The sequence below is a fragment of the Alosa alosa genome, chromosome 12 (genome assembly GCF_017589495.1).
Source record: "Alosa alosa isolate M-15738 ecotype Scorff River chromosome 12, AALO_Geno_1.1, whole genome shotgun sequence".
NCBI classification, from domain to species: Eukaryota; Metazoa; Chordata; class Actinopteri; order Clupeiformes; family Clupeidae; genus Alosa; species Alosa alosa.
The window spans coordinates 7,725,806-7,740,424 of NC_063200.1; the positions used below are offsets into that span (position 1 = coordinate 7,725,806).

The following is a 14,619-nucleotide window of genomic DNA, read 5'->3' on the forward strand; positions in this document are numbered from 1 at the left end:
AAACAACTGGTGTGTAATTTCAAGCTTCTGTGGACATAATAAAAAAAATAATAAAAGCTCCACAATCATAGTAATTGCAATTAAACAAGGAAAACCGTTTCCCATTCCCTTATTAATAGATCAGGTCTGCATCAAACGGATAGGCTACGTCGCTATTTTCAAAACGCCTAACTTTTGTCTAAAGTGGTTTGCCGTACCCTGTATTTGAGTCTCTGAGAGCGTCTAGGTAAGGTAACAATAAACAATGTCAATTTTGATAATATATTTTTAGAAAACGTTATACCAAGCTATCAGATGGTGTTATTTTTCAATACAGATTAGACATCGTAGTGCGGAAGAAATGTGTTGAATAGCGTGAGTAGGCTATGACTTCACAGACGAATGCTTGCTAGTTAACGTTAGCTGCACGCAAACTGCATCCATTCAGAATAGTTAAAAACGCTCGACAATGCTCGATAATGACTTTGTTTACAGATTCTGGACAAGTGACCTTTCACTATTTCAGAGCTGCTGTTGCTAGCCATCTAATTATATTTCAAATATGCATAGCAAGCCTGAGGAGGCTAAATGTGTTAATTCATAAGGTAGCCAGCCTATATTTTTGCGATTATTTCTTTGTATAGTCCTCTTATCTTGGCTTTCTGTCATGACTGCTCTAGCTGATGTGCATGTTGGTTTCCTCATAATTGAATGTACATGCTGCCAGATGCAAGCGATGATGAACATGGTTGGAAAGCTTTCTCAGTTCCAAGCCTGCATCTCATCTTCAAGGACCAATGCCTAGAATCAACAAGACCGTGGTTCTTGCCCTACTCATTGCAACAAGCTCGATATTTCTGCTATTCCAGTTGTATTATTACCGACAATACATATCAAAGGTTTGTACGTGAGGTCGACAAGGAGCTAGACTTCTACTTGACATTTTTTATGTAATGTTTAGTATGGTCATATCATAAGCCCTCACCATCAGTAAATCTGACGCTGGTTTTTCACCTTCCACCTAGAATGGACTACATGTTTTCGGTGGTAAAGGGTCCTTGACAGGCACTGATGCACAAAGGGTAAATATAACACTGATTTAAGAAGGCATCTACCTGGTGACCATACCATATTTGTACACGCTCTCTCTTTCTCTCTCTCGCTCTCTCTCTCTCTCTTTCTCTATCTCTCCGACTCTGCCTGACTACTATGTGACATGGTGCAAAGAATCAATTGAATATACATGTGTTTTTCCAATTGTGAAACTCAACATGGAATGTGTCTGACAGCACCTGATAGTGAAGTTCCTTGGGTTGGTGCACAAGTATAGCCTGCCTGTCTTCATGGTGGACACTGCCTCACTGGACCTGCTCTCTCACGATGCTCTTCTGCTGAAGGAGAGCAAGTTGAAAGAACCCCACTGCATGTTCCTGTGTACCCACAGAGAGTTCACATCCTTTGCCCTCCTGGGAAACCTCTGGAAGTACGATGTAAGTACTTTATCCTTGTGATAGCTGCTCCCCTACATCTTGTGTTTTCCAATCAGGAGGTATTGGAAATGCTAATACCATAGCAGTTGCAAAGTGCAATGAGTGCATGTTGTTGTATTATCATATCACTATAGACCCTTTCAACAATAAAAACAAAAACAAGCCTGAACGTTCTATTTGGTTTCCAATCTACTTCCTCTGCATTAAGATAACATATGGAATGTTAAAACGGAAGCCTTGTGGGGCCAACTATGATGCTGATAATGGAACTCTCTTGAAAGGTTCTATAATCTGATTCTTTGTGTGGATGTTAGGTACAAGGTACAAGGTACAAGGTACAAGGTACAAGGAAGTTTATTGTCACATGCATATAGTTACTGGAAGTAAGAAATGCAGTGAAATTATGTCTGGTGTCAGCCTATTTGTGCATTAATGGGGGGTAAAAAGTGCAGTAGAAGAGGGTTTAGTAGATTAAGTGGCAAGGGCTGCATAAAAAGGTGGGGAGGATTGGGATTGGGGGGGGCACCAACAAGGAGCACCCAAGAGCAACAGGGGCAAGGAAAAACTCCCTTACCAAGGAAGAAACCTTGGGCAGATCCACGGCTCAAGGGCTAACCCAACTGCCAGGGGGTCTGGTGTGTGTGTTGGGGGATGACAGGGAGATGGGATAGTGTGCTGTGTATGTGGGGAGAGGGCAGTGTGCAATATGTGTGTTGGAGAAGCTTCCTCATGAGACAATGTGCTGTGTATTGGGGGGCAGTGTGCTGTAAGTATGTTGGGGATGTGTGTTGGAGAAGCTTCCTGATGAAATAATGTGCTGTGTATGTAGGGGGCAGGGACTTACTATTGCAAGCAGAGTACTGTATGTAATGTATGTGAGTGATGACAGTGAAGATGTGTGTGTGTGGGAAGGGAGGAGGGAGCAGTGACTGTGTGTGTGTGTGTGTGTGTAGTGTGTAGGTGGGTAGGTGGGGGGGCAGTGTGCTGTAAGTATGTAGAGGATGTGTGTTGGAGAAGATCCTGAAGACAATGTGCTGTGTATGTGGGGGCAGTGTGCAGCAAGTATGTAGAGGAGGCTTACTGTAGCAAGCAGTGTGCTGTATGTATGTGAAGTGATGACAGTGATGATGTAAGTGTGTGTGTTGGGGGTCAGGGACTTACTATTGCAAGCAGAGTACTGTATGTAATGTATGTGAGTGATGACAGTGAAGATGTGTGTGTGGGCGGGAGTGGAGCAGTGACTGTGTGTGTATGTGTGTAGTGTGTGTGTGTGGGTAGGTGGGGGCAGTGTGCTGTAAGTATGTAGAGGATGTGTGTTGGAGAAGATCCTGAAGACAATGTGCTGTGTATGTGGGGGTCAGGGACTTACTATTGCAAGCAGAGTACTGTATGTAATGTATGTGAGTGATGACAGTGAAGATGTGTGTGTGGGCGGGAGTGGAGCAGTGACTGTGTGTGTATGTGTGTAGTGTGTGTGTGTGGGTAGGTGGGGGCAGTGTGCTGTAAGTATGTAGAGGATGTGTGTTGGAGAAGATCCTGAAAGACAATGTGCTGTGTATGGGGGCAGTGTGCAGCAAGTATGTAGAGGAGTGCTGTATGTATGTGAAGTGATGACAGTGATGATGTAAGTGTGTGTGTTGGGGATGGGGGTGGGGTGGGGTGGGGGGTGGGGGGGCAGAAAGGCTAGGCAATCAAGGACATGGGTAGATGGAGGAGAAATCAAAAATAATAAATAAAAAGTGTGCAAAAGTTGGAGAAAGTCAGATATGTGTGTGTGTGTGTGTGTTTTGACGTGTGATGAAATGTTAGGTCGGTCTGATTGAAGCAGCTGAGGAACGGGGTATGGAGGTCCTCGAGATACGAGGGAAGGACCCCCGACTCGTCAGCATGGACGACCTGGCAGGAAATGACATCCCCCTCCACTTCCTGTTCAAGATGAATGGCCGGCTGGTGCATCTGGTGGTCCTGTACGAGCGCAGTGGAAACTATCTATGGCACGGCCCCCTCAGACTGAAACCTAGCATGGACAGAAGGTTTGCCCCCTTTAAGAAGCTGGATTTTGGGCGCTACGCTGGGGCGTACAATAGGTAAGGGTTTGATTGTGTGCATATGCTTCACAAACACTAAATGGCAGTTGAATGGTTGCTTAAATCACCCACGGTTACTAAGATGAGTTGATTTTCAACAAACATATTGTGCACATTGTTATCTTTTCAGGCCTGAATTGGTCCTGACAACGTTGGATGGGCTGGACGTGCGAATCCCACGAAACTTCTCATATTTCCTGAAAGAACATTCCGAGGCACGTTTCCTCGAGTGCCCCTTTAGAGAGGCCCGTGCATTCTACCAGGTACCTGCCGCCCGCCACCCGTGCAAATATACTCATCAAAACCTGCTGCCACCCGTGCACACACGCTCATCAAATACCTGCTCCCATCCGTGCACACACGCTCATCAAATACCTGCTGCCACCCGTGCACACACGCTCATCAAATACCTGCTGCCACCCGTGTACACACGCTCATCAAATACCTGCTCCCACCCGTGCACACACGCTCATGTCACACCTACCAACACATAAGTGCCTTTCACAAAAATGTTGCCACTGCATCATCTCCACTTTATTTCTCCGCTTCTGTAACATTCAGACTCACTTTCCTGGAAAACGCTGACCCAACTCTGTATTAAGCTTAGCATTTGAAGCATTCCAATACAGAATGCTACTTTGATCTTGGAACCAGTTTTTATCTGTTTGCTCAGTCAAGCATACATTTTCTGTCCTTGGCTTCAACTGTTCCTTGGTTGTTCATAGGACAAGGTGATAACAGTAAGACTTGTTCTCCTTGAGAATGAATAGGTCTTAGCTATTGTCAAGAAGTTTCAGTTTCCATTTTCCCTTTTCCCTTTGTATTCTCAGTGTTGCTTTCTCTTGTTTCCTCAAGCTGTATCCAGATGACCTGTCACCAGAGGCCATGGACTTCAGGATGAAGGCCAAGAGTCTGCTGCACCTGGCCGCTAGAACGCTGTACGAGCTTGGAGTTCCCTTTTGGCTCAGTAGTGGAACCTGTTTAGGTGACAAATACACACACACACACACACACACACACACATAATAGATAACTAGATACTTCACATACTTCTGATCACACACATAAAGATGTGCACATAAATGCAGACAGTTATGTCCACTCTAAACATACCCAAGACATCCTCAGACTTGACGTGGTCTCCTCATTCTCTCCTGCAGGCTGGTTCAGGCAGTGCAGTATAATACCCTACAGTAAAGATGTAGACCTGGGGATCTGGATCAAGAACTACAGACACGACATCACACACGCGTTTCAGAAAGCAGGGCTCCCACTCAAACACAAGTTTGGAAAGGTCTGGTCTGGACGCGTTGAGAACTTTCGTCTTCAGTTTTCAGTCAGACATGATGGTTATGACTCTTCAAGTGTTTGTTAAACGCATAGCCTCTGTGTATGTGTCCATCCTCAGGTCGAGGACAGTCTGGAGCTGTCCTTCCAAGGCTTAGATGTGAAGCTGGACATCTTCTTTTTCTATGATGAAGGAGAGACCGTGTGGAATGGAGGCACGCAGGCGAAAAGTGGCAAGAAATTCAAGTGTGTTGTCAGTTTGCATACGCTGATAGATACTTGAATGCGTATACTTTTTGTTGACACCTCACACACAGTATATACTGTATAGTATACAAGGAATGCTTCAGTATGATCCATGTGATTTCTGAATGCATAATGGCATATAGCCTATGATAGTGTTGCATTCATAATTTATGGTTTCTCTATGACTATGTTTACATGCGCTTCAGTAGCCCATATTCAGGATATGGTGTTTATATGAACACAGAGAAACCCAGTTATTAATACCCCTGTATGCATGATAAATTCTAGTATCCCGTAAACCAACAGTAAAGTTCTATTAGCACACTTTATCGCGCGTTTGCATGACAAATCAGGATAAGGTGTATGGAACAGGATCCCGGTTTCTTTCGGGAGTACTCCACCTAGCATAACCAGGATACTCAAAACTGGGGTAAGGGCTGAAATACGGATATGATATTATGATGAGTAAATATCATATATGATGATGTATGATATTTACATGCGCAAATACAAAGTGAGGATACATCAAAATCCTGATCATAACCGGGATACTAACGCTCATGTAAAAGCAGTCTATATTAATGTTGTCCGCTCTCTTGGCCGTCTAACTCTTATGACTATATGTTTGTTTTTTCTCCCCGGACAGATACGTGTTCCCCAGATTTCAGCTGTGCTGGACAGAGCTACTGGAGCTGAAGGTGCGGGTGCCGTGTCAGACTCTGGACTACGTGCAGGCCAACTACGGCTCCGACTGGAATGTTCCGGTAAAGGCCTGGGACTGGAAGAGCTCTCCACCCAACGTGCAGGAGAACGGTGTGTGGCCTGTGCGTGAGTGGGACGAGGTCATCCAGGTCTACTGAGAACTGAGAATGTTCTATTGCTGGCAATAGATGTGGTACAAAAACAGCATCATGGCTGCTGCGGTAATGATAGACACTACATTTCTGCAAAAAAGCTTCTCCATTTATGAACTGTGACTCGAATCTGCGTGTTCAAGCCCTGTCAGAGTCCTCATTAGTTCAAACAATGTTCAAATGCCTTAACATAAGGCAGTGATACACCTGCTATTCACTCCCTCCCTCTTGCACATTACTTAGTAGTACCTCAAACAGGAGGGGGACAAACGTGCACTGCACTAAGATATCAATTAAATGGCTATAATTTATTTGACTGAAAACAGTGAATTTCATAACTTTTTTTCTTTATATGTGTATATATATGTATGTCTTAACACTGTATTTGTGTAATTTTGAACATAAATATGGATAGATGGTGGTATAATGTTGATTATGTAAATGATAAAAGGAGCTCTGGAAATAATGAATAACTGCAGTATTTGATGTGATGGTTTGGTGATCCATGCTACGTGTTTGGATGTGAGGGTCCCAGCACAGACTGTAATCTGAAGAGGCCCTAGAGATGAAGGAAATGTAGATTACAACTAAATATGACACTAGCAAAACCTGATTCTGTATCATTCTGTATTTCTTCTCTGCAACATGTACAGTAACAGGAATGGGCATATCTGTTTCAGTGGGCTCCTGTTGCATGCTAACTAACCCAGTTAAATGTGTTCTAAATAATGATGTGTATTATTTGTCATAATGTTCCTTTTTGACAAAATTTGACTTTCACATCTCATCATGACCCATGTTCAGACCACTACAGCACTAAAAAAATATTATCACCTGTCGTGTTTCATTTGGAAGAAAAAAGCCTGCCTTTGTTTGAATACTGTGTTGTGGGTGTCTACCTGCTCTCAGGTATTTAAATGTTGAACGGAATAGAAAGTCATTGTTGTGTGTGCTGGCCGGGAAGGAAAATTAACATAAAAACTAGATGTACCGTGTAGTAGTACTTAACATGCCCATAACATTTCAGTGTCCCAGGAGTCGTCAAGCAAAAATCTGGTTTGATAAGAGCAGTTGATAGCTGTTTGAAATATCAGCACACAAATTTGTTCTTACATTTACAATAGAAAATATTTTTCAATAAATGTTACCACAAAAGAGATATAAATATAAGTGTTCTTTAGTATTTAATGAGGATTTCATTCTCATCAAAGTTGTCACCAAATAATTAATTTAACTTAATTTACCAACAGATAAACAATAAAACTAGACAATTCTCACATCATTTACATTGTGCCACAGGTGTTGATCACATTACAGATCAGTTCTTTGGGTTTGTAACTGCTGGTTCAAAGTTCAGTGTGTTAAAGGGCATTCAGAAATGACCCAAATGATTCCATGAATCATTAGCTTCATGGAACCTAATTGTTGTGAGGGTAAATAACGCAAATATGAAAAGTTTAGTCTAATTTCAAAGATGTAAGCTCTACTCAAAACATGCCTTGACAAGCCAGGCAATGTGCAGCTTAATGCAATACCTTCTTCCCCTTTATATTTTAGCCACAGCTGACTGACATCCTCAGAACTTCTTTCATAATTTTGTTTTGTTTTACTTTTTACTGTTTCTTAGTTAATATCTCACTGATCTAACTTAAAAGCCCACAAGTGTTTGTTAAATGACAGGAAATGGAGTTGGCTGACATGCATTTCACGTGGAACGCTCGCTTGTGGAGTTGCGTAATTTTGGGAGTGGCTTCCTAGTTGGCAGCTCCTGTTTTCTCCCACTCTAGATCACATGTATTCTCACTGACTGGAGCTTACCTCCGGTTTCTTGAGCTCCTTTCCAGTTGTAGCAGCTGCCGGTGAACCACTATGCGTGTGCTGCCATTGCTGGTTTCACTGCTGTGTCTAGCTGCATGTAGTGATGGAGGGAAGGTGCTGGTGTGGCCAGGTGAGTTCAGCCACTGGCTCAACATGAAAACTATCCTGGACAGCCTGGTGGACAGAGGCCATTCTGTCACCATTATCACTCACTCCGCCACACCATCTGTTGTGACCAAGTCCTCCAGGTTCAACGTTGAGATTTTGCAAGTTCCGTATACTAAAGAGGACATCACAAAACATTTCGAAGAGATGCTGAGTTACTGGGTGTATGACATGCCTAATGACAGCTTCCTGAGGGCATCGCTGAAGGTCAAAGAGATGATTGACAGAGGAGTGGAGCAGAACCATGCACTGTGCAGGGCCCTGTACTCGAACAAGGGCCTGATTGAGAAGCTGCGGCAGGAGCACTATGAGGTCATACTTCTTGACCCCATGGCCATGTGTGGCGACCTGCTGGCCCAGACACTGGACGTGCCCTTCGTGCTAACACTGCGCTTCAGCTTTGGAAGTGCCATAGAGAGACAGTGTGGGCAGCTGCCCACTCCCCCCTCTTATGTGCCAGGAGTTGGTTTTCAGTACACAGATCAGATGGATTTTGCTCAGAGGATGAAAATGTTTCTTTTAATTTATCTCAAGATATTTTGCTCCATGTTTATACATATTTCCAGTGGGACCCAATATATACTGAACTGGCAGGTGAGTTCCAGAACACAGACAATATTAGGAAATTCTGGACAAACATCCATGAAAAAAATACTATACCGAGAAAGCTTTTTCGGTCATCTCTGATCCCACATAACCCACTGACTATTCTATAGTCTGCTCTCGCTGCTCAAGCACTCCAAACTCTAACTAGGCAATCTATCTATATGGTATATCTGTCCCTCTTAATGCGCTCTCTTTACTCTTTTGTGCTTTCTCTTTTCCTTTTCTTTCCCCACATAAACAGATAAGTCTGAACTTGAGGTGAGATAAAAAAAAACTGTCAGCAACCAACCTGTTATTAGTTCAATGATAAATATAATCCTAAAGTAGCCGGTGTCATGACGATATAGTAGCCTACGCTCTGGGTCTGTGGGTTACCTAATCACAATAACATAGCCGTCATCTTTGACCATAGATGCAGTTGTAGAAGACTTTGGCCACGCCTCTGTACGCAATATACGCATACCTCGGTACTATTATTTACAAGCGTAAATTTCATAGAACATTGACTTTCCGTGGCTTTGGATTAATTACCGTCGTTGCGCTTTATTGCTACTATCACATCACTTCTACTCCGAGTTGGTGACGTGTTTTGTCTGGGTGACAGGTTGACTTGTTCTTGATCTTACTTTGGGAATTGAGTTTCCTAAAATTGATCTGTTGAGTGTCATTTTGTCCTTATAATCCATAATAGGCTGACTTCTAGCTGTATCTGTGTTGATTTGGGGGATAACAAATTAGCTATCACTGCCTATTCCTGTCTTTTTTAGGTAAACCTACAGAATTATGTGATGTCCTTAGTAAAGCTGATATTTGGTTGATCAGGACCTACTGGGATTTTGAGTACCCACGACCTCTTCTCCCCAATTTCAAATTCGTTGGAGGCCTGCACTGCAAGCCAGCAAAGCCTCTTCCAGAGGTGAGATCAGCTACTTTTCACATTTTCATTTGTTATTTATTCATTTAATTTATTGGAAAATGACAATGTTTCTCCTCAAGAAGAAGGCAGAGTGACATAAAAAAAATAATATCCCTGTTTCAATATGGAAAAAATGTGCACTACAGTGTTAGATTTTGCAGCTCCTTGCTCCCATTCATTTATTACCTGTTAGTGTTTTAATGTTGTTTTTATGGCATGGTTTCTTAGGACATGGAGTTTTTTGTGCAAAGTTCAGGGGATGATGGTATTGTAGTGTTCTCACTGGGATCCATGATCAACAACCTCACGATGGAGAGAGCAAACACAATAGCCTCTGCACTTGGAGAAATACCTCAAAAGGTTGATGGACATTTTTTACATTTTACTTTCCACCAGTCTTTGTAACTGAAACTTAAGATATTCAAATTCAAATATCTTTTCAATATCTTGGGTTATGATTTTTAAGGCACCCCAGTTATAAGATGTAACCTTGAAAATCTGTGTCACAGGGAGGATATTACATGTGAAGTTACTCATGTCATGTGTTTAACAATTTGTGTGCCTTCCTTAGGTATTATGGAGGTACAGTGGTGTAAAACCAGAGACACTGGCACCCAATACAAGACTTTATGACTGGCTTCCTCAAAATGACCTTCTAGGTAAAGTCTTAGGTTTACATCCCTATGAAGACAAATTGTGTTGATGAGAGATGTGTCTTATGTCCATGTTGTTATACTACAAAGGCCATCCCAAGACCAAAGCCTTCATAACCCATGGTGGCACCAATGGGCTCTATGAGGCTATCTATCATGGAGTGCCCATGGTGGGCATCCCCCTGTTCGCTGACCAGCCTGATAATCTGCACCACATGAAGGTGAAAGGGGCAGCTGTCAGTCTGGATTTCAACAAACTGGAAAGTAAAGATTTGGTGGCTGCTCTCAACACAGTGATAAATGATCCATCGTAAGTCACTCTCTGTCTGCATTGGTTTATGAAAACATTGCAGGAGGTTTCTTACTATGAGACAGAGTACAAGTAATTTTGGTTTAGTTGAGTTTAATAATAGTTGTTCTACATAATACATACAGTGCATATGGAAAGTATTCACAGCACTTCACTTTTTCCATATTTTGTTATGTTTCAGACTCATCTTAAAATGGATTCAATTCATTTTTTTTTATCATCAATCTACACACATTACTCCAACACTCCACAAAAACAGGTGTTTGGAGTGTTTTGTAAATTTATTAAAAAAAAAAAAGACTGAAATGTTCCATTTAGATAAGTATTCAGACCCTTTGTTATGACGCTTGTAATTTAGCTCTGGTGCATCCTACTTCTATCAATGGTCCTTGAGATGCTTCTACAACTTGATTGGAGTCCACCTGTGCCTAAATTAATTCACTGGACATTATTAGGAAAGGCACACATCTCTTTATATAAGGTCTCACAGTTGATGGTGTATGTCAGAATGAAAACCAACCCTGCCCTGTGAATACTTTCCGTATGCACTGTATGTGTTTAGTTGAGATGGTGACATTTTGGGTCCTAATTTGAATGATTGGCAAAGTGTAAAGTCTTAAGTCTAGCTCAAGTTCATTTTAATAACTAGTCAAAACCAGTTTGCTAGTTTAACATCATGGGCAAGACATTGAACCTCAAACATTGATGAGTCAGCTCAGTGCTCCCATGTGCCACATAATAGCTGTATTTCATACACAAGAACTTGATCGCTGACAGGCTTTGCACTTTGCCCACATAATAAATTAAGGCCCTTGAACTTCAAGGATCCCCTTTCTTGTTTTTGCAGCCAGGCTGCATTATTTTAAATGAATGACTACATGAAATATGTACATGAATTACCAACATGAGCCCAAAGTTTGGATATTTTAAACACAGGGTGGATATAATGTGTTGGATGGAGGCTGTGGTATGATGTAATTTTGTTGATGCCCATTGGTTGCTGACAATTGCCATTCTGTTTGATGCTAGATATAAGGAAAGCATCATGAGGCTCTCCAGGATTCACCATGACCAGCCAATGAAACCTTTGGATGAGGCCGTGTTCTGGATCGAGTTTGTCATGCGCAATAAAGGAGCGAAGCACCTGCGTGTCCAGGCCCACAACCTCAGCTGGTATCAGTACCACTGTCTGGATGTTATTTTATTCCTGCTTGCAATAGTGGGAATGTTCATTTTTATTGTGGTAAAATCTTGCTGCTTCTGCTTCAGGAAGTGCTTTGGGAAAAGTCTCCTAAAAAAGAAAAAAGAGTGAATTTAAAAAATCTATATTCATTAAAGTTTTTTATCATGGGAAAATATGCACTATATGAATACCTCTATGTTGAATTGTAATCCAACACTGCAAGTACACATGCAAGTAATCGAGTGGAAAGGGTGTATTTGCATTAAATCAATGCTTCATTTAAATATCATGACCTTTTGATTTGCAAATGAATGTCAATATGAACGTAGGACTCTTTATGGAATATCCTACAAACCTGTTGATGAACACTAACCAGTAGCCAGTGACTGATCGCTGAATTACAGTATATTTGTACACAAAAATCATATGGTGCCTCTAAAAAGAAATAAACGAACAGGTTGAAACATGTATCATTCGTTCATTTGATATTCAATTGAGAATTAAAAATGAAAAAAAAAAAAAAAAAAAAATTTACTTGTTATTTCATTATTTGTTTATGAATGTAATACAAACAAACAAATAACACGTTGTTTTCCAGGCTTTTGATTTCATGGTCAGATCAAAAGTATAACGTTTAAAAAATGGCTTCAGGGCCGAAACTGATTTTGATATTTGTTCCGATTTCTGTGACCTGGAAGTCTATCCAAGTCTTGGTCTAGACCTGTCGGTGCTCAGTGTTACCAATTAGTGACTTTGTTGCTAGATTTAATTTTGGCCATCCCTAGCAAATATTGTCTAACAACTATAGCGAGAAATTGGGCGACTTGCGCAACGATGGCAAACTTGGTTTCGTTGAATCGACAGAAAATCATCTCCCTTCTCATGCCCGTTTCGTTTATGAACATCGCGTTCGCCCAAAGCGTTGCCCCATGATTATAGAAGTAATGACTGGCCTAGGCTATGTAGTATCAGCCCATGTAGGCCTAGATGTTAGATCTACCAGCTCAGATCATCATTTGTCGCCAACATCATTGGAAGGCAGCCAGCTGCAGAAGCCTTCTGGTGAGATTACACCAAAGACAGTATATGACAGGGAAACTAGGGACACATACTAGGGGCTACAACTTCATTCACAAACAGAGCAAATAATTCAAATCGAGCCATAGGCGTAGCCATATAGTAGTCTACTTGTCAGTCTTGCCCGTCCAATTACGTTCACCATCTAAAAAAGACGCGCAAGTCAACACTACTCTGAGAGCTCAAGAATCAGTCAAATCGCGAACAGGCGGCAGCTCCGTTTAATTGTCAGGTGTGAAATGCGTTCATATTCCACTTTTTATGTCATAGACGTTGCATGCCTATGCAAGGAAAGGCTTTGCAGTAGGATTGTCCAAGCTGTTGCTTCAGTTTGTGTTTTAAGTTATGCGACGCACCATTGGGTTCATGCCGTTTTGCGCAAGTTTAAAATGTTTAGCCGACTGCGTAATTTGCCATTTTTGTTCAATAAGTTCTACTTTTCATGTCATGAATGTAACATGCCTATGATAAGGCTTTGCACTTGTTCAATATGGTCAATCTATTGTCTCATTTGTGTTTCATGTGACGCTCAGAAGCTAGGCCTACATTCATGCATTGTTTTGCTCCAGTTTAAAATGATTCTGCCTAATTTGTCAGCTGTGATCAAATGCGTTCAATAAATTCCACTATGTCATAAATATAACATGCCGATTAATGTTTGTATGGTGTATCTCATCTAGGCTTCTCTTAGGCTATGTTCAATCAAATTGGCTTTGCCCACCCTTTTCTTTCTGTGCCCACCCATTTGAACATTTCTGGCTACTCTAATCGAGCATATAGTAGAAAAACCTATTCGTTTAGACTGCCGATTGAGGGGGAAAAAAGACATTATGTTGATCTGTCTGAGTGGTCATTTAAACATATATCTTTAGGTTAAATTGTGTGTGGTAGTTATAATCGGACTGGTAGGCCTAGTCCGATTTAACACTGCAAAACAGAAGCAGCAGCTGGCAATGGAAGTCAATAAATAATTTCCGGGTCAGAGCAATCGGAAAAAAATAAATATCAAAATCAGTTTTGGGCCTGAGGCCGTTTTTTAAACGTTCTACTTTTGATCTGATCATGAAATCAAAAGTCTGAAAAACAAAACATTATTTGTTGGTTTGTAGCCTCAAAATCAAACGTAAATAACGCACAAATTAGTGACCTAGTGATGGTTCCAGAGTAGCCTACACCCCTGAGTGGTTTGTCTTGGTGGTTTTCCGTTTTTCGTTAGTGGCATGCGCTGTTAAAAGCTTCCATTTACTGCACCCTATACTGCGGTGAGGTAGGGCTGTCAACAATATCGCAAAAGCTACCCGTAGGCTACAATTTTCACATAACTTGTTGGAAAGGTGTAGCACAGGCTAAGGACATCCCATACATTTTTGGAGCCGATCAGACTCAAAGGGAACTTTGAAACATTTTTCATATTGTAGCCTATTCTTGCAATGATAGCGAAAGTGAAACGTTTTATTTTTAATGAAGAATTTGTGCAAGCCTGTGTCATTCATTTCTTTCACATGTCTTTCAACATAAATAATGCATTCATATGCTAGTAGTAATGCCAGAAATTACCGTTTATAGGCCTCTTAGAAATGGTTGTTGCATCTTGCATATTATTTAGATGTGCACTCAATCGCGCATCCATGCAGGCAAAACGTAGGATTCAAATGTGGCGACGGCACACAAATTGAAAAAGACGTTCACAGTACACTGGCGGTGATAGCCTAAAGTTAATGTGAATCGTGGACAATAACTAAAGAAAGGAATTTGCACCTCCATTCACCAATTAAAGGCTGTAGTAGACCTAGTGTTTCTACATGTTGTTGGCACAAAACGTAATTTCTGTCAGAAGCCAGTCTATAGCCTAATGCAGGTGGTAACGTGAGTCAGACAGAAGAGGGGCCTGTCTTAGCCTATTCCTGAATCCTGTCCCTTTCAAACTACTGTAGCGTCGCCACAAAAA

At 41.5% G+C, this 14,619-nt stretch overlaps 2 protein-coding genes across 4 annotated transcripts; both read left to right on the forward strand.

Annotated features, from left to right (window-relative positions):
* The first annotated feature begins 147 nt into the window (after nt 1-147).
* On the forward strand, nt 148-6,776 carry fktn (fukutin). 3 transcript variants are annotated; one of them, XM_048258697.1, is made up of 10 exons: nt 148-231; nt 707-878; nt 1,005-1,061; nt 1,269-1,469; nt 3,279-3,556; nt 3,687-3,819; nt 4,412-4,541; nt 4,717-4,850; nt 4,965-5,089; nt 5,736-6,776. In XM_048258697.1, exons 2-10 carry the CDS (start codon nt 777-779, stop codon nt 5,947-5,949), a joined length of 1,374 nt encoding a protein of 457 aa, XP_048114654.1. In that variant the 5' UTR covers nt 148-231; nt 707-776; the 3' UTR covers nt 5,950-6,776. The 3 variants fall into 3 exon arrangements, with proteins under 3 accessions (XP_048114654.1, XP_048114653.1, XP_048114652.1); XM_048258696.1 differs by having other exon boundaries at nt 153-226; XM_048258695.1 differs by lacking the exon at nt 148-231 and adding an exon at nt 265-354.
* A 951-nt stretch (nt 6,777-7,727) lies between these two features.
* Nucleotides 7,728-12,062, forward strand: LOC125304427 (UDP-glucuronosyltransferase 2B17-like). Its single transcript, XM_048258694.1, is given in 7 exon segments — nt 7,728-8,440; nt 8,443-8,520; nt 9,300-9,448; nt 9,677-9,808; nt 10,020-10,107; nt 10,192-10,411; nt 11,441-12,062. Coding segments are annotated over 7 exon segments (1,578 nt in total). The 5' UTR covers nt 7,728-7,812; the 3' UTR covers nt 11,724-12,062.
* The last annotated feature ends 2,557 nt before the right edge of the window (nt 12,063-14,619 follow it).